This window comes from Pristis pectinata, chromosome 8 (assembly GCF_009764475.1).
Source record: "Pristis pectinata isolate sPriPec2 chromosome 8, sPriPec2.1.pri, whole genome shotgun sequence".
NCBI classification, from domain to species: Eukaryota; Metazoa; Chordata; class Chondrichthyes; order Rhinopristiformes; family Pristidae; genus Pristis; species Pristis pectinata.
In genome coordinates this window covers 67993113-68018680 of record NC_067412.1, presented here as the reverse complement: position 1 = coordinate 68018680, position 25568 = coordinate 67993113, and the positions used below count along the sequence as shown (strand labels likewise).

At 40.2% G+C, this 25568-nt stretch overlaps 1 protein-coding gene across 2 annotated transcripts; it reads left to right on the top strand.

Annotated features, from left to right (window-relative positions):
- Positions 1-1729: 1729 nt before the first annotated feature.
- Positions 1730-25568, top strand: zgc:66447 (SLAIN motif-containing protein-like). Of its 2 annotated transcripts, XM_052021526.1 has the most exons (8): positions 1730-2338; positions 6273-6418; positions 10935-11084; positions 15629-15769; positions 16109-16414; positions 16789-16926; positions 19643-19967; positions 23544-25568. In XM_052021526.1, exons 1-8 carry the CDS (start codon positions 1863-1865, stop codon positions 23608-23610), a joined length of 1749 nt encoding a protein of 582 aa, XP_051877486.1. In that variant the 5' UTR covers positions 1730-1862; the 3' UTR covers positions 23611-25568. The 2 variants fall into 2 exon arrangements, with proteins under 2 accessions (XP_051877486.1, XP_051877487.1); XM_052021527.1 differs by lacking the exon at positions 10935-11084 and having other exon boundaries at positions 1785-2338.

Here is a 25568-nt window from a genome sequence, read left to right as displayed (position 1 = left end):
TGGCTTCTCTGTAACTCCCAACAACCCTTACTGTTTTCTAATGTTTATACTATTTTTACTAGTAATGACATCAGCTTCATGTGATGCTTTGTAACTGCATTAATTAGGTGAAGTGATAGAGTGTCTTAATTAAGTCAATATTGTTTCTCTTGATTAGGTCAGTCTTAATTAGGTCAACATGAACAGTATTGTTTCTTTTGATAAGGTCAAGAGGATGGGCAAAGGGTACTATTTAGAAGTTTGAACTATATACTTATATATGGAATGATCTGCCTGATTGGCATGCAAACAAGCTTTTCACTGTATCTTGGTACATGTAGCAATAATAAATCAATATAATAACAATATTTAACAATAAGCACCTTGAACCTTGGGCACAAGAGGTAGATCCTTTTAGACTGTAATGAGGAGCAATTTCTTCACTTGGAGGGTGGTGCATCTTTGGAATTCTCAACTCTATTGGGCTGTGAAAGCTCAGATATTGATTGCATTCAAAGCTCAGATCTATAATCTCTGCATATTTGAGCAATAAAAGAATATAGAAATTGGGCAGGAAATGGTGTTGAGGTAGAAGATCACCCATGATCTTAATTGAATGAATGGCCTCCTCCTGCTCATGTAACAATAAAATGCTAAGATTTTGGAAAGGAAGAAATTAATTACATAAAATTTGATACTCTTTATTGTTTCAATTATGAAAAGTCTCAACATTGCATTTGAACTACCCACTAAACTTTTCAGGTTATCTTAGAGTCACATTGTAAGATTATACCCAGAGCTGATCCCTGGTTTTAAGCAAGTGTTGCAATAGCAGTTTCTGAAGTGCACTGCCAGTTGTGCAAGGGCTGGAGAAACAAAGGACTGCAGATGCTGGAATCTAGCTGAAAGATACTATGATGCTGGAGTAACTCAGCAGGCCAGGCAGCATCCGTGGAGAAAAGCAGGTGGTCAACATTTCAGGTCAGGACCGTTCTTCAGGGCTGAAGACAGGAAAAGGGGAAGCCCAATATATAGGAGGGAAAAGCAGAGCAGTGAGGTGGACAAAAGAGGGGAGGCAGGGTGGGTACAAGGTGATGATAGGTAGATGCTGATAAGAGATAGTGATAGGCAGGTGCAGGGGAGGTGGGGAGAGTAGATCCACTGGGGGATATGGGTCAAAGGTAAGGCAAAAAAAAAGGGTAAAGAGAGAGGTTAGGAAAGGGAGGAAGAGGCATGGTTGGGGGTGGATGGGATCACTTCCCACACACACTATGCCTCTTCTTTTCCCTTTCCTAGCTTCTCTCTTTTTTTCTACCCTCCCCCCCGACCCATCCCCCAGTGGATCTGCTCTCCTCTCCTCCCCCCCCGCACCTGCCTATCACCATCTCCTACCTGCATCTACCTATCACCACCCCACCTCCCCTCTTTTGTCCACCTATCACTGCTCTGCTTTTCCCTCCTTTGCATTGGGCTGCCCCCTTTTCCTATTTTCAGCCCTGAAGGGTCCTGACCCAAAATGTTGACCGCCTGCTTTTCTCCACGGATGCTGCCCGGCCTGCTGTCCCTCCAGCATCACCGTGTGGCGCAGTTCTGAAGGTCCCCGGGTAACACGCCCACCTCCCACCGTGGGCCTTACCTACCCACGTGATAAGATGTCAGCAACACTTGCATCCGGGCCTCCATCATATCTGCAGCCCGATTGGCTGTCGCCGGCTTTTCATTCATTTTTGAAACCGCCGGCTGATTTGGCGCCAAAACGAGCCGGAGGGGACGGCGCAGGCGCAAGCGGCGGGCCCGGGCTCTGCGCATGACAGCGGGCCGGGGAGGTCAGAGGTTGCCTTTATCTAAGATGGTGAGGACGAGCCAGTGATCTCAGGTGGCGGATGCGACCAATGGTGGGACCCAACGCGGTCGAGCCCGAGGGGGGAGGAGGCGATGCCGGGGCACCAGTCGGCCCGGGCAGCCCCGCCGCCATGGTGAGCGCCCTGCCCGATGCCGACAAGGAGGTGAAGAAGCTGCAGGATCTGGTGAAGAAACTGGAGCTGCAGAACGAGCAGCTCCGGATCCGGAGCGGCCGCGGAGGAGCTAAGGGGGCCGTCGGCGTCGGGCCGCTTCCTCCGCCCGGCCGGGCCCCCGGGCCCACTGGCGGTGTCGGTGACGGGCTCGATATGCAGCTGAGTCCCGGCGACCCTCTGCTGTCCGAATACGAGGCGTTGTTCGCTGGAGGCGGCACCGTTACCGGCTGTTGGCTGCGCTCTCCGGGCGCCGACGACGAGCAGCCACAGTCGGTGTTCCTGGAGGAGGATGTCCTGGACCTGGAGCTCGACCCGGATCCGGCCGCTGTGGAGGAAGATAGTTGGTAAGAGGTTCTGATACACGACCGTGGGGATTACTCCAGTCAGTCTGCTGCTCGCTCTATTCTCCAGCATGATTTTAAATTGTCTTATTTCATTCCTTTTTCCCAGTTTAGGAAAGTTACTGTCGTAAGCTGCTAAGCTAGTTGTGGAAGATTTCTATGGTAACAGGATTGTATCGGCCAGATGTGTAGGATAATTTGGGATCACTGATTCTCGAAATCTCCTACACATTTATCTTTCCATTTGTGTGTAATATGCACGCAATTTAGAAGTTCGTTATTTTCAAAATATTTTAGGTAAACTTGGACATAGAAATTAATAGAGGAGTGGGCCTTTTAAAAGTGTTTATTTTGTTGGTTGAAAAGTTAAAGGGTGTGATGAAAATCAATTTGCAGTATGGGCTATTAAAAATCAATGGAATTAGGTCCTCAAACAACGTGGCAGAGGTTTCTTGGTTTGTCGGGTAGTCTTTCTTCAAAGTAGCCCCATAAGGCCACTTTTGCTGCATGGATTTCTTTTCTTCCCTTTGTTTAACTCAAAAGGTGCAACCAGGTTATTTGTGCCAAAATGTGTTGGTGTTATGATTTGTCCCTATTTTCATCGACAATTGTTATAACACCTCTTTTATCTGAGTATGTCCCCTCTCCTTCGAGTCTTTAATCCCCCCCCCCCCTTAAAAAAAACCTTGCTCTCCTCAATATTGAAAGTTACTGATTTGGCTCCATTCTCCCTTTCTAGTGTCCTAGAACATGCTATTATCTTGTAAGTACATGTCTAACTTTTTTTAGAATCTCCAATTTCTCCAAAGAAGTTTCGATACCTCCTTTAAAAAGTCTTATGGACCCCATCCCCCATTTTTTTTCTTGATCTGTTAGCAGTTTATAATGCACTTCATCAGATCATTATATTTCAATTCTCTTCATCTGTATTTTTGACACCTAGCTCAACTTCTGGACTTTTTTATTCTAACACTTGCAGCTGAACTCCCTTATTCTATTCTCCACAAATTTGGTCATCCAAAACTCTGCCCACATCCTAATCTACATTGTCCTGTTCATCCATCATCCCTGAGCTTGATGACCTACACAGGCTTTCGAAATATTTGAAATTTGCACCATTGTTTTCAGATTCCCACCCAATCATCTCCCCTCCCTAATTTGTGCAATGTTTTCCAGTCCTAAATCTTGGGTTAGCTGCACTCTGTCATTCTTGAATTCAGTTATTCGTGAGCATACATAATTTCTGGCATTCCAAACCTAAATGGCCCTCCCTGTTTCCTCTTGAAGTCTACTTCTTTGTCCAAGCTCTTGTTTATTTGCCTTCAATATCTATAGTGACTGAGTTTTGAATTTTGCTTGCTAATGCCCCTGAGAATGACATGGGCTTTTGTGTCCTGTTGAAAGAAACTGTAGTTATGAGTTGCTGTCAAATTATGGCTGTGCATATTTTCCCAGCAGGATTGTTACTTTTTTTTAAAAATAGCTTTCATGTGACAAGTTGGGATTTGTCTGTACATCCCGTATCCCTGTTCTGGTCACTTTATCTGCTAGCAATTTGTTTTGTCTCCTTGCTGTTTATTAGATCTTATTGTGTGCAAATTTGTTACTGTCTGCATTGCAAATTGCTCAGAAGTAATTCATTCGTTGGCTGTATTTAAGACTCCTTAGGGAATGTGAAAGGTGTTGCAGGAACATTCTTTACCTGGCACTATATTACTCAGCTTTTTTCTTCTGCAATTTGCTATCAGTATCCCTTTGTTGCATTGATAGCTGGCTGGGTTTCCAAGTATCGGTATGCTGTTGGAAAACCTGGAGCATGTTGCCCTTGATAGGTTACCTTTTGTCTGTGAGCAGGATAAAGATCAGCAATGCTCAGCCTGATGCACCATCCAACCAGGAACTAACTTATAAAATTTAAGTCACATGGAAAGAATGAAAGATGAGAGAAAACTAACATATGAGAGGCTCCACACAACATCTTCTGTGCCAAGGAGATTGTTATGCATTAATACAGCTGATCAGACAGGTAAAAATTCACCTTTGCATGAATGCACTATGCCCTTTTCACCATGTTTTGTAAATAACGGCAGCAATCCATGACCTTGTAGCTTTTGTAAATCAACATCCAATTTTTGTCCACTCATTAAAGTCCCAGTCTGTTTCACTATTTGCTCCTGCAATTTCCACCTTTTTATCTTGACATCCTTGACCTCATAAGTCAACAAATATTGTGACATGATTTTCTATTGCCTTGGATTGATACATCTAGAAAACCATCTTGCCATTGACTGGGCTTGCCCCCGTCTACTAACTCTTTCATTGAATACTCAAGTCCTGACTTCATATACCAGATCCAATCAACTATGGCTGGGTAATGTTGACAACCCATTATGTTGATAGTTTACAAAGCTTCAGAAGCATCAGAAAAATAATGTAGGACTGTAAAAGTTTCATTGCTATTATCTGGGTAGAGTGGTAATTGGGAAAGCTATATTTATTGCAAGGGGAATTGAATACAAGAGTAAGGAGATTAAGCTTCTGTTATAGGGCATTGTTGAGAGCACAACTGAAGCACTGTGTAGAATATTAATGTCCTTCCTTAAAGGATGCAAATGCATTGGAAGCAGTTCAGAAAAGGTTTACTAGACTGGTACCCAGAATGGGTAGGTTAGATGTCTAACTGTTTCTCATGAGACCAGGTTTGTAGAGTTTAGAAGAATGAGAGGGACTTGATTGAAACAAGATCCTGAGGGGTCTTTATGGGGTGGCTGCAGGGTGGATCGTTCCACTTGTTGGGTAATCTCGAACTAAGGATTAATTATTTTTAGAAGACAGATGCAGTTAAATTTTCTGAGAGTTTTGAGCCTTTGGAATTCCATTCCTTGACTGAGTGGTGGGAGCAGAAGCTATGAATATTTTTTTAAGATTGATATTCTTGATAAGGTTTTAAAGGTTACTGGGGTAAGTGGGGAATTAGGGGTTTGGGTTACAGTTAGGCCAGCCACAACTTAATTTCAGAGCAGACTCGAGCGGATGAGTGGCCTGCTCCCAATTATGTTTGATTGCATCCATTTTGAATTAAATACAATGATCGCTCTTTGGTTAAATGACCTAGATTTTGTATTAAGAAAAAACCAGAACCACTTGTGTTGACTTCCTACTACATCTGTCCTCCAGCTGAAGCTAGAAGCTTTGTCAAGCAAATTCTTGTTTAAAGGGAAGGAATGGGGCTGAGTGCATGAATAATCTGCTTAAAAGAAGTGTATTTTCATTAAGTTTGCTTATTATGCTTTGGCAGAAGAAAGTGTAGAGAGAAAACTGAGGGATTAGTTTGAGCTGAAAAGTTGTGCATTGTATTGTACAATACTGCTAATAAATGGTCTCAGTCTGCTTCAAAGCCTGTTTATAATCTGGGTTTTTTTAACTCCAATTTTGGATTTAGCCCCTCCACATATCTCAATTTCAAAATCCATTTTCGTATTCGACTTTGAATCTGTCCTGAATCTTTATCACCTATAATAGTTCTGAAATGTATATCAACTGCACCTTTTCCGAGGTCAAACTATTCATATTATCTTGAAAAATTCCTGATGACATTTCACTACTTCAACAATTTTTAAATCTAAAAATAGTTAAATGCAGATGTGTATTTCCTAAAATTTGCTTCAGGAAAGAAAATTAAAGATTTTTGATTGTTCTTGTGTTTGGGGGGGGGGGGGGTGGGTAAATACGTAAGTTATTAACCTACACAGTCTAACAGTGTTTACTTGATTGTTCCAAAATAACAATCTTCATGTTGGTTAAGGACACAAGGTTATTGGGGGTCAGAATTTAATCCCATGGTTTTCCTTATTGTTACTTGCTAGTTGCTGTTAAAGTAACCTTTCTTCCAAAGTTGTCTCACTGAGAGAAAGAGCTTTCATTTTGTTTTATAAAGGCTATATGTTTCACCAAAGAAGACGGCAACAACAGACCGTGACCAGAAGGTGCAAAATCCTTTGAAATGGTGCAGACAGGTGCTTGATCATCCTAGCCCAGAAACTGAAGCAGCCTGCCGTAGTCTCATGTGCCGACTTGATCAAGGTAGGTTGTGTGTGCAGGCTGGATAAATACCATAAACAATTATTAGATATTTGCAATTTTGACTGGTTCTTCTCTGGTAGGAGGGAATTTTATTTTGGTCTTGAATGTCTGGTTTCATGAAATGCTCAATCATCATATTCAGTGAATATTATCCATGGGAAGATCATAACTACTAAGTTAAAATTTGTTTGGATTCTTTCAGTCAAGTTAAATTATTTATCTAATGGAGTGGAATCTTCATATCTGTCTAATCTTTCCTTTTAATCCTGAGTAAATTGTTGATGCTGTTTGAGCAAGGCCATTCAATCCATTCTGCCTGTGCCAGCTGTTTGACAGAACTATTCAATTGGCATGCACTTCCCTGGTTTATTCCCATTAACCTTGAAAATTTTCCTTCATGCATTTATCCATTTGAAATTTATTGAATCTTATTTCCACAAACCCCCCCCCCCCAATCAGTTTGTTCCTGATCATATTAAATTGGTTCTTTTTTTGTTTTGTTACATTTCCTTTGGTTCTTTACCTACAAGTAATTGCAAGGAATGACCATTTACCTGTATTGTTGGTGGTCGGTAATGAATATTAGGGCATTTTTATCCTTCAAAAGCTGGTTCTTAAAGTGCCCTCTGTGATTAACATGTACATTTGAAGAAACACTGGGGATTCTGAATAAAGGCACCATTACAAAACTGAACTCCTTTGGGACTGCACTGAAATATCAGCCTGATAATATGCTTAAGTCCAAAAATGATGCTTGCATCCATAACTTTCTGACTTGCTGACAGAAAGTAATGACCGCAGTTGAAAGCCAAGGAGTATTGGTAGAAACAGGAGATGTGGTCCAATGACTTGAGAGTCTCTAATTTGAGTCCCAAGACTTGATTACTGAACTGCAGAAAGAGCTGAAATAGTTGAAACCCAGGGTTAGGTTGTAGGGCAGAAGTAGGGAGTTGTCTGAGAGTTTGAATGAACAACACAAGTTGAAATGTAGGGTTGGAAAAGAACTTATTCAATATTTTGAATGCAATATTAAGGACCAGAGGCCTATGAGTTTGGAAAGAACATGGTTGATGGGCAAACCTTGGAGGAACTTTGGGAACAAGAGTAAATGTTCAAACCCTTAAACCCAGGTATATTTTATTGGATCTAGGGTGATAAAGTGAGCACTTAACTATCTAACTGTTACTTGTTCCTTAACCCTTTCATCTTAACAATCCTGCAAATTTCAGTTAGCATTGTAACCTTTTGTTGCGGTGCTGTCAGATTACTGTCAGATTACTAATCTTTGTATAAAAGTATGTTTCTGTATTTTCTTTTCATTCCTAACTAGCTCAACTTTCCAATTATGTCTTCACATTTCATGGTTTCTCACAAAGGGTAATGATATTTTGTCAGCTTATTGAATCCCTATCATCAAGTAGATCAGCCCTCAACCAAGGTACTTGTAACCTTCTCTTGTTTTACTGATTCTTGGTAGGATGTTGAATCAGTACTGAGAATGTATCTTTAGAAAAATATTTTTCCATGGTTGTTGGAAATCTGAAACAAACAAAGTGGTGGAAGAATCCTACAGGTTAGGTGAGGAAAAGTGAGAACATTTGGAAATCAAGTGTTTAAGTTGCAAAAATGTGGTGAGAGCAAAGTGAATATCTGTGATGGGGTGGAGGCCAAGATGCAAGTGATGCTGCTGGCTGAGAAACAGTGATGTAGGCTTGTTAATCGCCATTGGTCTACCTGGAGGAGGGGAGATGTATTGGAGCCTAGGAACAGAGTGGAAAAACATTCTTGTGCAGTACCCAAACTAAATGCACTTTTCAGATGCATCTTTACAATTGAAATATTGCTTCTTTGAATATATGAACCTCAATTTTAAATGGTGGCATTTCTTTAGCCAATTCTTGCTGCTACCTGAAGGAGAAATATTACATGGGATACAGAACTGTTTGTTCTTCAATAGATTTCTGCATTGATGAGAGCAGGTACACTGGAGCCTTCAATGCAGCACTCCTTTAGTATGGATTTTCCTTCATTTATAAAATAGTGCATGTTTTGGGAAAATTTCTTTAAACAAAAATTAGTAAATTGAGATGTTTCCTTATCGGTTGGCATTCCAGAGCTTAAGAACCTGCATGAGGAAAACCTGAATACTTAAAAAAAAATAAATATCTGAAATAATACAATATCATTTTTAATAATTTGAGATTTGTAGAAACGGTGTAGTGTACATCTTCACAGTGCTTACTGAGTATAACATACAAGATCATGAGGGTTCCTGTATGGGGCACTTCTTGTGGGAGAATGGAGAACTGTCTCAAGAGCTTGCCCATTTAAAACACATGAGGCAATTCTCTTCTGTGGGTTGTTTTCAGAGCTGTTCCTCAAAGGCAGGTGGAAATAGAATCTCATAGGCACATTCATCATGAATAAGAGTGAAAGATAACTGTGTGTAGACAAGAATGTGGAGCTGAGAAAAGGTGAAGTCAGATCAATCGTGAACACACTGAATAGCAAACCAGGCTCGGGGCTGAGTGGTTTACTCCTGCCGTAATTTGTGGTGGATTTGCATCTTGCAGTGATGCTGGGGAAGGTGAGAGGCAAAGTTATCACTGATGTTGAGATGATGGTGATGCTGGTGTATCTGAACTTAAAGTTGAAATTTGTGATGTTGAAGGGTTCTTCCTATGATTGACCCAGAGTGGCTGACAAGTGAAGCTAAAGGGAGGTGTCAGTGGACATCAGACAAATTCTTCATCTGATAAAGTTCCTTGCAGCAAAGTAGGGTGTTTTGCTGTGTACTTTGTTGAAATCTTCATTTTGAAAATGGCTGTCTCTTTCTCAGTGTGACACCTGAGCCTCTGATGGTGTCTTTGATGAGCTGTTTTGGTGGTAGTGGTGCCACGTTTGCTTCCTTGTTCCTTCTGTGACCTCTTGCTCATGCACTGACAGACCCTTATTTGTGAGCCGTTTGTCTCAATTCCAGTAATTCTTCTATGTCATGCTGATTTAATTTATCAAATCTAATGTCTTCAGTCATAATCTTGGAGATTTTTCAGGTTCACAACCCCATGGGTGTTGTGTACACTTTGACCATAATTTCCTCCGTATACCACTTATTATTGCACAGATTATGTCATGCCAAGTGGCAGTGATTTATGCTATGGCTTATCTTGAAATTGGACTTCCAGATTTCTTGAATGGTGGGTTTGTCATTGCTTGCTTCAAATATGATCTGCCTCATATGCACTGTAGGTTGTAAACACTGGTACTGTATGGCAAAAGCAATCTGATCCATGGATTGCAACAATGAACTAGTAGTAAGGTGCAAAATTGCTGCCTGGACATTGAGTTAACATCAATAACAAGGTTGACAATGTGTAGGGGCCTTGATGAGCAAGGCTCTTTATGGATCATTCTTGACATAAGATCTTGGAAGAGCAGTACTGTTATTCAGTCTTATATTGTTTGGTCACCACACCACTGAAAGATTGACTTTTGAGTGTCCCTTCAGAGTCCTCTGGTTCTGAGAGTAGTATATTCAGAAATGTTTTAATTTGCAGCCACTCTTGGCATTACTTCCAAGGAAAAGAGTAAGGTGGTCTTTGGCTGCCTTGAAGCTTGGAGCATTCTTTGCATTCCATGAGGTGAAAGTATGTGAGGGGAGAACTCTTCCAAAAGGGTCCTGTGTCTTCCACTTTAACACTTGTTTAGGATAATAGCCACTTCATCAGTGATTCCTTTGGAAGGTTTTTGTGGGAAGAATCAAAGCTCAACTTCAGTCCCCCTGTATGGCTGCAGTGCACTTGAGGTAAGGCAGAAAATCCAGAAGGAAGCTCAAGATTGAAAATGAAGCTGGAGCTCAAACAGTATTGAATTTATTTGGGTGAATACACGTTATGTTGGAGGATCACTGCCTTGATTAACTACCTGCTCTTAGCTTGTATGAAATTTGCCTTCCTTTCCATAAAACTTGTGTGTTCCATTTGAGAGTAAGCAGAAGTAGCTTGATGGAAGGAAAAATATTGTGGAAAATAATTATCTTTTTTTTCCCCCTCTAGTACATTTTTGGTGGCTGGTAGGCAGTTACTATTACCCTAATGGTGTATGTGGCGAGCATTGCCAAATGCTTTTTGTTATATATGGGGAAAGGTTTTAACTTGCAATAAGTATGGTGTGATGTAGATTGGCTTTGTTAATTTAACACTGAAATTGACAAATGAAATGGGTGAGGTTAACCTGTCTGCATTTGACAGTTTCTAACTTTAGCCAGTTGCTTAACGTTTCTCCTAAGTTCTAAGGAGCAACAGCAAGATGTTTATCAGTGCATAGACTGGGGTAAAAAAAAAAGCATGAACTGATTCATTTCCTTTTACATGCCAATGTGAGTACCTCCACTATAGTCTAAATGTGGATCCAAACATAGGCAATTTTTTTTTTCTTTGAAGTATGGTGCCGATATAACTTCATGCCTGTTGCTTTTGTGTCTAACTATGCATGCATTTGTGCTTTTCCACTCTAGCCAACAGATGGAGAAACATCTATTGCACTCCGTTTTCCTCATCCTGTGCTTATAGCTCCAATACAGATGTCACTTCGTGTAGCAATCTCTTAAACTCTACTGGTTTCCTCAAAGCGTCTACTAAAACAGTACTAACTTATGGCAGTTCAGGTATGGTATACCTGCCCATTAATGAAATATAGATTTTATGCATCATTTTAAACTCTTAATGTTGCTTTTTCCTTTATGCAGATTGATGCATGTTGTGTTGGACCTTCTTCCAGGTTTTGTCAGTGTAAGATTTGAAATTAATTGCATGAATTTTGCATTTTGGTTAGCTGCATGGCTTTCATGAAAACTTGCTGGTATGGTACTCTCAGGACAGTTAAGTATTTCTTTCAAAATAGAATATTTGAATCTTGAGTTAGAAACTGAAACACACAAATTATATCTGCAAGACATTAGTGTTCTGGATTTAATTTGAATTCTAGTATTTAAGAACATGGGCTTCGGCTATTTGGCCCCTTATGCCTGCTCCACCGGTCAACAAAATAAATGGCTGATCTTTTACCTCGGTGTCATGTTCCCCTGCACTTTCCCCATTTCCCTTGATATCCAAAAATCTTATCCGTCTTGAATACACACAATGACCGGTCCTCTACATGCCTCTTCATAGAAAAATTCACCCTCTTTGTCAAGAAGTTTCTTCTCTCTGTCTTGAATGGCCAGTTCTTTATTTTAATATTGTGATCTCTGGTTCCAGAAACACAAACAGAAATGCTGCAAGAACTCAGGCAGTCAAGCAGCATCTGGAAAGAGAAACCAGTTAATGTTTTAGGCCGTAGACCCTTCATCAGAACTAGTCTTTCTTTCCACAGATGCTGCTTGACTGGCTAAGTTCATACAGCATTTATTTTTCAGATACCAGCATCTGCAATGTTATTTGTTTTCTGACCTTTGGTTCCATACACTCTGCTCAGAGGAAACTTCATTCCTCCATCTGCCCTGTCAAATCCCCAAAAATTGTTTTTTTTTCAATGAGATCACTTTTCATTTATCTAAACTTGAGTATAGCCCAGCTTGCTTAATCTAACCTTTGGAGGACAAAACCTTCATCTCAGGAATCAATCCTTTGTTGTACCCACTCTATTGCAAGTGTGCCCTTTCTTGGGTAGGGAGACTAGACCTGTACATGGTATTGTAGGTGTGGTCTCACTCGGGGCCCCATATAATTGCAATAAGATGTTTTTACTCTTTACTTAAAATGCCAGCATGCTCTTTGCCTCATATGTATGTGCATATTAGCTTTGATTCATCCACATGGTCATCTAAATCTCTCAGAAGTTTATCACACTTTTTTTTAAACCTTTTTTCTATCAAAATGGACAAGCTCACATTTTTTTTCACATGGTATTCCAACTGTTATGCCCCTGCCCATTCACTCAGGTCTGTCTGTGTTCCCCTGAAGCCTCTGTATCCCCTGGCAGCCTGCACTGCCACACAGCTTTGTCATCTGCGAACTTGGATTTAGTATACTAGGCCTCCCTGTCCAAATCACTGAGATCGTGAACAACTGCTGCCCCAGCACAGACCCCTGTATCACCACTAGGCATAGTTGTCAGCCTGAAAATGATGTGTTTATTCCTGTTGTTTTAACTGTTAACCCATTCTCGGGCCATGCAAGTTTATTAAACGCCAATACCATGTGCGGGGTGGGGGGGAGAGGAACTTAACAGAGAAATAGTGTTTGACAAAACTTTAAAATCTACATTGAGTCAGCCCAATCCTATTATTTTCTAAGTGGACTGAGAGCTCTTACCTAATAGATTTCCCAATTTCTCATGTTGGGTACCAGGTCTGTAGTTCCATTTCTTTCTCTGTGTCCTTTCATAAATAATAGGGTTGCATTTGTTATCTACAAATCTGTGGGAACTGTTCTAGATCTTTAGAATTATGGATAACGGCACCCAGTGGAACCACAATCTCTATAGCCACCTCTTGGAATGTATCTTGTCGGGTGCTGTGGGTAGAAAATCCATTCATGAATACAGCCAAGAAAATTCCAAAGACTTTGTGCTGAAGAGTGATAATTATATCAGTGCAATTGAGATTTTGGCAGTAATTGTCATCTGGACTGTTCTTCAGCAGGTGATGTAAACTTGGCATAATTATTTAAAGATCTTCAATTTCCAAAGCATCTATATTTCTGACACATTTGTTACTCACTCCTGATCTTCCAAACATTCTAAAATATATCAATTTGTTATAGAAAATTGCTTTGCACCATTTCTGCAGAGTAGTGGGAGCACAGGTTAATTTGGCATGCATATTTAATAAAATTCCTCAAACAAAAACTAGGTCCTTTGTCTTATTTATTTTTAGTAATAATTATTCCATCTTTCCTGAAGTCTTGTATTGGATTGTGATTCCACGATCATCCTTAAATACTTTATCCTTGTAACCATTTATTTGGCATGAACCCAGATGCTGAAAGTGAAGGCTATGGAGACATTATTTTTGAGTCTTTTAGCTTTGTTTTTGATATATAATTTTATAGTAGGAAACTATAGAAGACTGAAGAATAGAATCCTAAGTTGATCTTGGGTGTATTAATACATACTGTTTCCCACATTATTGTTCTGCCTTAGAATCAACTGAGTCCTGTCAATTTCTAGAATAAAGAACTGAATGTAGGTCCTTGTTTGTGCAATTGAAAACCCATTCATCTGATTACCATAAAGCAATAGAAAAATTAGACATTGCAGATTTGTCACCAGTAATTTTAAAGGTTTTTGCATTCTCTTGTTCAAAGATTTATACATCAAGGATGAAATTAGATTAATTGTAAGGTATAGAAACTTAAAAGCACAGTGAGCCTTGATGATTTTGCTCGTTCTTTGAAAGAGCAGTTGTTATCTCCCACACCTCTGCTTTCTGTTCTGCAAACTTCCTTGTGCATGTCCCACTCCCTTTTATAATTATTCATGGAATGACCTTTCATTACCTGTTTGGGTGGTTTTCCAGATTCTAACAACTGAGTGAAAAACATTTCTTGTCTTTCCTTTAAATATTTTGCCAAAGATTTTGAATCTTTGATCTCCAATTTATCAGAAGGAATTCATCTTATCTATAGCTCTAGTAGCAGCTTTTGATGTACCATTCTACTGACTCAAAAGCTGGTGGGTGCTCCCTTGTCTTTTAACGAAATTTTAGGCTGATGTCCCAGCTGAGTATGGAGGGTGTGCTACACTATCACAGCCTTTCTTCCATTAAGAATCAGTCATAAGCACAGAAATTGGTCCTTTTGGCCCTCCTCATCCATACTGATGGTGATGCCCATCTATGCTAATCCAATTTGCCTGCATGAGGCCTGTATCTATATGCCTTTCCTATCAAAGTATCTGTTTAACTGCTGTAATTGTAACTACCTCCTCCCTCCACTAGCAGTTGGTTCCAGGTAGCCAGCAACCTCTGTGGGGGTGGGGGAGGGAAATATGCGCCTCAGATCTCCTTTAGATTTCTCCCCTCACCTTAAACCTGTGCCCTCTTGTTCTTGACGTGCCTGCCCTGAGAAAAATACACTCTATCCCATCTATGCCCCATGTAATTTTATAAACCTCTTAAGTTTGCCCTTTAGCCTTCTACTTTCCACTGAGAAGTTAGATGGATGCTGTATACACTCTTAGGTGGTTGTAAAATATTCCCTAATACTGCTCAAGCAGGAGAGTTATCCCTGGTGCTCTGGGGTGTAACCCTCGTAAATTTCATTAAAATGAATTATCTGGTCATTATCTCATTGTTATTTGTGGGGCTTGTGTGTAACTTGGCCGCCACATTTCCTACATTCCAACATTGACTACACTTCAAAAAGTACTACTTTTGGGTTTTACGCACTTTAGGATAGGCCTGAGGTTGTGGAAGGCATTATGCAAGTCACTTTCTTTACTTTTCTTGTATGAAAGCCTCTTGTCTTAGTCCTGTTAGCCCACTTATTAGTAATCTTTATTCTGATTAAAAAGGATGGTTTTGGGGGGGGTGGTGGGAAATCCTAGCTATATTAAACAAGTAGAGAAATGCTGTAGGATCAAACCAGTGAAAGAAATAAAGGAAAGAGAAATATGCATTTAAGTAGCACTTTTCAATATCTCAGTCATCCCAAAATACTTCACAGCCAATGAAGTGTAGTCACTGTAATGTAGAAATACAGAAGGCAATGTGAATTCAGGAATGTTTTCAAATGGCAGTGAGCAGATTTTATTTGAAATAAGGAACACCCCTGCTGCTCTTCAAAAGGATGTTGTGCTCACTTGACAGGACAGTTTAATATCTCATTCAAAAGTCAGAACCTGTGACCAGTGCAGCAACAAGGAATACTGCACAGGGAGTCAGCCTAGATTTTAGAGCTCTAATTTCTGGCGTGAGATTTGAACTCTCTGATTCTGAAGCAGTAGTGTAGTTTTAGATCATTGAAGCACTCGTGTAGATTTAAACAGAATAATATTTCAACCTGATTTAGTGGCTTTGTGTGTGCATGTCTAGCTGATGAAGTGATGTTGCAGATTAAATAGCTGACTGTTCTAGCATAGATCAAGTATTTGCTTCTGTTTAATATGCAGTCAGTGGTATTTGCTACATTTGTATCCTTTCCTGTAATGCTCTCTTTGGAAATCATTTTTTGTTTTCATGTTCTTCATTTGTCTTTTTTGGTCCTAAAGGTTATCCATCCATTCATTCGGCACTAAGTTCCCAGTCGTCAATTGACAGTGAGCTAAGCACATCTGATGACTCTATCTCCATGGGCTATAAATTGCAAGATCTGACAGATGTCCAGATCATGGCTCGATTGCAGGAGGAAAGTAAGTAGAATTATATTACACAATGACATTCCATGTATGTCTTATGGAGGTGTGACCCGGTTGCAACAGTTTGAGTTGATAGCAGATCAATAGTGAAGGAAGCAAAAAAAAACAAACTACTGGAGGAACTCAGTGGGTCTGTCCTGATGCAGGCTCTCAATTCAAAATGTTGACCAACCCTCTGCCTCCATTGATGCTGTCTGACCCAGCAGTTTGTTTTTTTTATTCCAGCACCTACAGTCTTTTGTCTGAAGGTGGTTGAAGTTTGAGACAGGAGATAGTTGAGAGGGAAAACAAAAAAACTGGCATTGGAGACCTTGTGCGTTGATTATTTTTTAGGTCTTCGTCAGGACTATGCTTCCAGTTCAGCATCAGCTTCCCGCCGTAGTTCCAGTGCCTCTCTAAATTCCTTGAGGAGAGGTACCTACAGTGATCAGGAGTTTGACACTTACAGTCTGGATGATGAAGATGAATATGATTACTCTTTATCTCAGCGCAGTGTGCACAGATACTCGCCTTCGCCACGAAATTCACCTCGATCACAGTCTCCAGTTAGAGGAGCAGCAACCCCAGGAAGAGTTCGGCCATCACGACGCTGTTTGCAGGGTCGTGTGTCTGAACTGATGAATTATACAAAGAATCAAGGTACAATATCAGTTTTAATTACTAGAATGAGGGGTTCCAAAAGTTTTTATCTTAAGAGTACAAAATTAGCATGAATCCTTTGTCAGTGTAATTTCTTTCTATGTTAGCGATGTGATTTTATAAAACTACTTGAAATACTACAGTGCACATTTAATAAAACTCTATATTTGGATGATTTTTGTGGGGAGAGTACTCTTCTGCCCGAATGTTTTTGTTTTGTACACACACCAATATTGACAACACCAGTAAGGTATAATTTATTGCTTATCCCTAGCTGCCCTGAGAGTATTTGAGTTGACCACAAGAGTTAGAGACTGGAATTGCATGTAGATCTGATTTGGCTTAAACTCTTGTCTTGCTAATTTCCATGACAGATGAAATGCGTCGTAGTATGCCCAATCTGGCCAAGACTGGAATTCGCTGCTCTGATTCTGGTAGAAGCAGTCGAAGCTTTGAATCTAATTTGCAAATGCCGAACAGTCGAATTTCACGTTTGCAGCAGTCTCCAGCAGGTATGTCACATTGGTTCTTTTCTGAGAAGTAGAAACATTCATTGATTAATTTTGCCATATATTAAACTCCAGCCTTATCGCCAAATACATTTGTGGCCTGTGGGACTCGTTTTCAGTATTGAAAATTTCAATTAAATTGTAATGTCAAAAGAGGCTTTGACACGTTCTCAGATTTGTCATGATGTAAGAGGAGGCCAGCTAAGAAATAAGTATTATAATTCCCAATCTAACTAAGAAATCTCGGACTGACAGTCCATTTGTGGCACTCTGTGGTCCCAGGCCTTTGTTTTAGATATTTAAAGAATTTTGGATTAATATGCATCTATAGCATTAATGCAATAATGTTGTCCTTCATTCTTGGGATTTCCTTGAACTAATATGACCCTGATAATATTTCCATTCTTTACTCTAGGAAGATTAACCTTATTGGTGTTGCAGCCCAATAATTAAGCCAGGAGGGAAACAGCAGGACTAATTTGGAAACATTTGCCTGAATGTTGTACATATAATTTGGGAATTTGTAGATTGAACTAAATCTCTTCTGAGGGGGCAGTCATGTGAAACTTGTTGCATTTTAACTATACATATCTAGATATTGATACTTTTCATGGATTCTGAAGACATGTAAATCAAGTTGTAATACACAAGCTAATAATGCTTGCTTTAAAATACAGGGAATTGTGACTAGTGATTTTATTTGTGTTCAGTAGCATAACCAAATTATTTTTGCTGGAAATTTCAATGCTTTTTTTTTTGCTGCTTTTTCCCCTGATCCTCATTCTTTGATGCTATTATCCTGTTTATCACAGTCTCCCGTATTCATTTTTTCCTCTTGACCATTGCCAACATTGTACTTGGTGCTCCCTTGCAGGCCATGTTCTGTGCCACTCTTTAAGAAAGTACATGACTTTCCTGGTCAGAAAGTGGGCCTTCCAAAATCGTATCCAATCGGGAATCAATAAATGGGCACTAAGGTCTTGAGCCACCTAGGAGGCTAGAGGGATACAATGCATTACAGGCTTGCAGATGGTACCTTCTAGAACTTTTTTCCTTATTTCATGTTATGTGAACAGGAACTCTTAGACATGTGTACCATGTGTTTCAGCAGGTCATAGTTGTACAGCATGGAGAAAGGTCCATACTTGTCCATGCTGACCACAATGTATATTCAGGCTAATCCTATTTCCCACCACTTGGCCCATATCCCTCTAAACTCTTGTCATCCATGTACCCATCCACATACTACAAAAATGTATCTAATGTACCCACCTCAACCGCTTCCTCTGGCAGCTGGTTCCACATCGACCATCCACTGTTTTTGTTTAAAAAGAATTGCTCCTCATGTTCTTATTGAACCTTTTACCTCTAACCTTAAAACTATGTCCTCTAGTTTTCAATTGCCCAACCTTGGGGTGGGGGGAAGACTTCTCGCCCTATCTATGCCCCTCATAATTTTATATACCTGGTTCACGTTGTGGTGGAAATTTGATTGAAAGAACTTCGATATTATTTGGTGGATGTTTGATGGCTAAGCTAAATTACAAGTAACGAATATGTGGTACTCATGAAAAATTCATAAAACATGCAATTACAACATGCAAATATAGTGTCAAATTCTGAGCCTTCAACCATTTATGTAACTGAGATGCATTTCTTTTAAGGTGAAAATAAGTATTGTGGCAAGTTGTGCCCACAAATTTAGTAGTAAGTTGGACTTAAAAGTCCAAGGTAATTGTGGGACGGAATTGAAAGAGATTGAAGTGAGCAAAAAGGCTGTGGTTGGGGGATGAAATGTGTGAACACCAGTGCTGATATTGGAACTATCAAACATTTGAATAGAATTAAAAGATTACTGAAGCAGTAAAGTGGAAAAGGAACAGAATGATTTGGAAAAATTCAACGACAGCTGAAGCTTGTACATCCCTGTGTTAAGAACAGTGAAATACTAAGAAACTGCACCTCTTGAACTGGCTCAGTCAGTAACGTGAATTTTACTGATGTTAAAGTCTGCTCCCTCCCATCCTGATTAACATATTCGAGTTAATACATCAGCTGTATTTGCCATCTGCTCAAAGGGAAAAGAAAATGGAGTATCCACAATACCCTGTCTTTTGTGTGCTTCTATTAATTACTCAAAACAAAAATATCAAAAGTTGCCAAGTAATGACCTTTAATGGCAAGTAGGAAAAAGGCAAACCTGAGACTGCATTGTAACAACAGGTGGGGAAAAGTGCTCATACTGCTTCCTAGTTGAACAGAAGAATGACAAATGTATAATTGGGATTTGTCACTTTTCTCTTTTTGTTTAAAGATGTGCTTTATCTTTAAAACAGGTAGATTTTAACTTTTAGTGGTCTAGTGAGGTCGTGGGTTATACGGTTTTGGTTTTTACTAATCAACAAAGATGGGTGGAAGAAGGCAACACGTTTTCCATTTTTGACCAAAGTAATCAACAAAGGAACATGCTCAAATTGTGAAGTTTTAAGTTGTCCTGAAGCACCGCAAGCTACTTGTATCAATTCTATTAGTAAAATAGAATGGATTCGGCTATGCTCGGTGTTTAGTAAGTTTGTGGTAGTACTGTTAATTTTATTGGAAAATTACAAGTTTTTCAAATTTAACTCGTGTTCAGAAGTTGTTTACATGGAAGATGCTCCTTGGGAGAGATGGGGGAGAGAATAATTGTTGCCTTATTAATTTCTACTCTTTCATCCAGGTCCGTCTGCTGGAAAGCTCAGGTACACTGGTAATGGCAATCAGACTTCGTTCTCTAACAGACAGCCTGTGAAAGCAATTGCTAACAGTAACTCTCCCTTAACGACAAGGCATTCAGTGAAAACAACAGGATACCCAGGTTCTGGGAGTAGTGTTCGTAGAATCCAGTCTCCTACTTGTTCAGGCACTTCACCAACTGGGATTGCCTCCACTGGCAGATCCTCCAGTTCAGCACCTGTACCAAGGAGCACCCCAACCAAGTCGCGAGTTACTTGCACTGCCACAACCACAGTTTCCAAGAGCAAACTCTTGCAACCCGCTAGGAGGCAAGTCTCGTGTATCATTTTATTTTGGATTAAGGGGATGACTTGACAGTGCATGCCTTGGGATATTCTTTGTATCATTTTATTTGCAGACTTCAAAGCTCATGAGTGGAATGGAATAGCAGTAAGGGGGTGGTGATGGTTAAGATGGGTGTAGCATGACTAGATGAAAGACTGGATCAGAGTAGGGATCGAGGGATGAAAGAGCCCTTGTATGTGGGATGGATGGTTTATATGGATGGAGGGATTATGAGAGGATAGAAAAAGGTGAACATGAGTTGTGACGGAGATTGAAAGATTTGAAAATGTGTAGTTTTATGGCACTTGAACTGACAGATGAGCACTAGCATATTGATAATTGGTTTATTATTGTCACGTACTGAAATACAATGGAAAAAACTTTTGCATGCCATCCATACAGATAATTTCAAACCATAAGTACATCAAGGTAGTGCAAAGAGAAAAGCAATAACAGAATATAGAATATAGTGTTACAGTTACAGAGAAAGTGCAGGTAGATAATGAGATGCAAGGGCCATGCCATGGTAGATTGTGAGATCAAGAGTTCATCTTTATCACATTGAACAGAATGATAAGCTTGGCAACAGCAGTCCCCCATAAGGTTTGCTGGATGTGAGGTTGAGAAATGAGATGTGGCAGTTAGAGGTGTTACTAATAAGAAAGCAGCATCAAGGGCCCTCAAATGATCCATCAGAGAATGCTAATAGGGGAGCAAGGGAAATTCTCAGGATAAACTGCCTGTTAGCAGTTGAACCTCGGACAGTGAGGGGAAAGTTAGATTGTTGAGGAGAACTGGATTGGGAAGAGATTTCACAAGGCAGAGCACTTTAGAGGGGAGAAGTGAAAAGAAGCATAAAGGGAGGAGAAAATCAAAATGATGGGTTTGTAGCAGCAATCAAAATACTTGTATGATTGACAAATAATGGAGAGGGATGGTAGTTTCTTTTCAATGGTGGAAGACCAAACAAACCATCTATATGCTTTGGTCATTAAAATGTCATGGACAAGTAAGGAAAATAAGGTAATGGACTGGATTACAGGGAGATGATGCACATCTAGAGAACTGACCAGATCTGGGTACCATTCTTTATGAAGGATATTAATCCTGGAGCACAATGCTAACTCACCAGAATGATAAGTGGACTCCCAAGGTTGAATAATGATGAAGGATTGCAGAAATTAGGGTTGTATTCTCTGGAATTTAAAAGCTGCAAGGTGATTTGATTGAAAGTAAGATGGGGAAACTGAGGGTTGGGCAGGGGGGGGGGGGTGTGGGGGTAGGAAAAAACGATGACTGTAGGTGGATCTAGCACAGGCTACCTTCTAATTAAATTTTCAGGAGTGAAGTTAATGTGTGGGGGGTGGTGATAAATTATAATCCCTTAAAATTAGACCTAGGCCAATAATTTAGTTCCTGAGATTTTTGTTAACCAAAAACTTCAAGATATGTGAAACAAAAAAAATGGTGGAGATGTTCAGCAGGTCAGGCAGCATCTCAGAATGAGAATCTGGTTTATTATCGCTGACATGTTGTGGACTTTGTTGATTTGGGGCAGCAGTACAGTGCAGGATGTAAAAATTACTATAAGTTACAAATATAAATAGTGCAAAAGAGGAATAACGAGGTAGTGTTATTGCACCATTCAGAAATCTGATGGTGGAGGGGAAGAAGCTGTTCCTGAAATGTTGAGTGTGGGTCTTCAGGCTCATGTACCACCTTCCCGATGGTAGTAATGTGAAGAGGGATGGTCAGGGTCCTTAATGATGGATGCTGCCTCCTTGAGGTACCACCTCTTGAAGCCTTCCTCAAAGGCTGGGAGGGTTGTGCCTGTGATGGAGGTCTGAGTACAACACTGCAGCCTCTTTCAATCCTGCACATTGGAGCCTCCATACCAGGCAGTGATGCAACCAGTCAGAATACTCTTCACCGTACATATGTAGAAATTTGCAAGAGTCTTTGGTGACATACCAAATCTCCTCAAACTCCTAATGAAGTGGAGGAGATTTGGCATGCTGCTGCTTGATTGCATCAATATGTTGAGCCCAAGCTAGAGCTGTTATGTTGATGCCCAGGAACTTGAAGCTGCTCACCCTTTCCACTGCTGACCCCTCAATGAGGACTAGTGTGTGTTCTCCTAACTTCCTCTTCCTGAAGTCCACAATCACTTCCTTGGTCTTGTTGACATTGAGTGCGAGGTTGATGTTGCGACACCACTCAACCAGCTGATCTATCTCACTCCTGTACGTTTCCTTGTTGCCATCTGAGATTCTGCCAACAACAGTGGTGTCATTGGCAAATTTGTAGATGGCATTTGAGGTGTACCTAGCCACAGTCATGAGTATAGAGAGTAGAGCAGTGCATCCTTGAGGTGCACCTGTGTTGATTGTCAGTAAGGAGGAGATATTATTACCGATCTGCACTGACTGTGGTCTCTTGATAAGGAAGTAGAGGATCCAGTTGCAGAGGGATGGAACAGAGAGCCAGGTTTTGATGTTTGTTGGATTAGTACTGAGGGGAAGTTGTTGAATGCTGAGCTGTAATCGATAAACAGCAGCCTGACATATGGTTTGCTGTTGTCTAGGTGCTCCAAAGCTGAGTTGAGATGCAGTGAGATTGTGTCCACAGTGGACCTGTTGTGGGGCTAGGCAAATTGCAGCAGGTCCAGGTCCTTGCTCAGGCAGGAGTTGATTCTTGCCATGACCAACCTCTCAAAGGACTTTATCACAGTAGGTGCAAGTGCTACTGAGCTCTTTTGAAGCAGATGGGAAATTCCAACTGCAGCAGTGAGGTTGAAGATGTCCTTGAACACTCCAGCCAGTTGGTTGGCACAGATGTTCATTACCCAGCCAGGTACACCTTCAGGGCTTGACACTTTGCGAGGGTTCACCCTCTTAAAGGATGTTCTGATGTCAGTCTCCGAGACAGATCATGGGGTCACCAGATGCTGTGGGGATTTGTACAGGCCTAAGTGGTGTTCTCCCTTTTCAAAGCATAACGTTGAGCTCATCAGGGAGGGAAGCATCACGGCCATTTATGCTGTTAGGTTCTTCCTTGTAGGAAGTAATAGCATGCAAACCCTGCCACAGCTGTAGCCTTTGTCTCTAACTTCACAGAATTGCCCTTTCGCTCCTGTGATGGCTTTCCATAGGTTGTACCTGGACTTCTGTGGAAAGAAATGGAGGTCATGTTTTGGGTTGAGGTCAATTTGTCAGAACAATAAAAGAAAAAGTAGTTTTAAGTTGTAAAGTTGATGGGTGGAGGGATGGATAGGACACATCCATTCCTCCCCCCCACCTTGTCATTGACTTAACAAATCTTTTCTCTTCCACAGTTCTGACATTATGATCTTCAACCTGACCAGCTGAGTGTTTCTAGTGTACTTTTTTTTTGTTTCAGATTTCTAGCACGTTTTTGGTTTTCATTTACTGAGGGTATGTGGAGATGGTTGAAGTAACTTTTACAATTATGCTGAACACCTATTGAAGCAAACAAAGTTGCTTGCTGGCTACATTTTCTTTTTTAATATTAAGCTTGGAAATTAATTTTTCTATTATCAGGACTCTGCAACTCCCGAAGACACAAAGTACCATGACAGAAGAGAAGTGGAAAGAAGGCTGTTACTGAAGGCACAAAGTTTTGCAAACTTATGGCACTTGAAAGCCCAGCTGGCTGGGCCAACTTCAAATAAACACAGGAAAGCAAAGTCCAGTTTCTGACAATGGAACAATGTTTTGTAAAAGTTTTAAATGTTAGTGGCAATCTGCCAGGATTTTGATTCCTGGGTCTGTGTTGATTGCATCATCAGCCCAGTTGTGTAAAGCCAGGTTGTGCCATTAGGTACCTTAAATTTACTAGTTTACGTATTTATGCATTGCAACCCCAAACTGACATTGAACATGAGGGTGGAATTATGTAAAAGATCTTTAAATAGCAAAAGCAATCACCTTTTGCCTTGACGCTTTTATTGTCTAAACCTTTTTACATTCCTAGTTTTAAATGAGTTTATCACAAAATGGGAACAGTGCTTAGAATATTTGAAGATTCCATTGCTTGGCTATATTCCTAAGTTTATAATTCATGTAAAGTTTTCACTAAAGCAACATTTTATTTTAATGTTGCAATAGGGATACATTGCATGGACAACTTGACTGTTCCCCTCAAGTGGATGTGTGAACAACTATCACAAGGTTCAAGGGTATCTAATAACACCTTGCAATGTCACGGTGCCGAGGAAGCTGTTGACTCCATCTCTAAGTACAGAAAGACAGCGTTCATTAGGAGAAATGTGCTGGAGTTCCTAGTGTTTATGAAATTATTCAGCTGTAACTACCACAGGCTTCCAAACCTACAGCATGACTGAACTGTGGAATGTGTGCTTAAAATGATTTTGTCCTGAATTTAGTGGACCAATCTGTCTGGGCCATTATTTTACACTGCCAGGCTATTGACTTTTTAAGAGCAGAAGTTAAATTTGTCATCAGTTTTACCAGTGCAGACACCTATAGTGTTTAGAGCAGCAAGTGGCTTTGCATCAGGTACTGAATTTTCAATTCCAGGGCAAGCTGCACCAGGATCACTTGTTATCTAGAACTGACTTGAGGACAGACAGACAAATTCAACTCATCCATCTTGTTACTTCAGTATGAAATTGAAGTTAAATTTAATTCAGTCAATCCTCATTGTTTATTATGACAGACCAAAGTAACTTAATTGGTTGACTGCTTCCCCGATGTGAACTGTATCAATCATCATTTGAGTCTGTTGGGATTGTGCCAATTTGGCTTTCGCTGAATTATTTGGTTTAGTTAGAAATTCTCCCTGCCATATTCTCTTCCCTTCTTTGCACATTCATGTTTTAGTTAAAGCATTTGCAGAACAATCTCCTTACATGATGAAATAGCTACTCAAATGTATTGCTTCCTCCTGCAGCCATAGGCTTATCTGTTAAATGTTTTTAAAATTAAGAATGAGTAATAAAATGTTAATGTTACCACATTTTATTAGAAGTACTGTAGATTTGTACAAGACGCTAAGCCATTGCTGCAGGGAAACTTCTGGGCATTTTGCTTCAGATTTTTATTTGGCTTTAGGGAAGAAGAAGATGTACGTGTTGTAGGAGTATATAGTTTGATGTAATGACTGACTTTGTTTTAGCCAGTATTGACATGTTCACATTCAATTTCCCTAGTCTGATTTGGAGGGTAGAACACCCCCAATTGCACCATATTGGGTTAAGGAAAGAATTTAGGATGGTTAATTGCAAACCGGTATGAGTGTGGGATTCAGTCTTCAAATGTTTCATGTGCAACAACACTGAGTTAGTAGTAAAGTCTGTGCTGTGATGTGGATTTTACTATTACTGTCTTCAAGCAGCTGATTTACATGACCAATTTTTTCAGTTTTGTATTTTAGTTCTTAAAGGACGTTACTGAAGGATCTTTGAATTTGTGTATTGCGGAGTCTTTATAAGATAGTGTAAAGGGTCTGATTTTTCAGTTGTACACCAGCATGAAGTCGTGTTTTTATTTCTTCACTTTGCTTGCAATAATGGGGTAATAAATGTAAAAGGCATTCAACTTGAA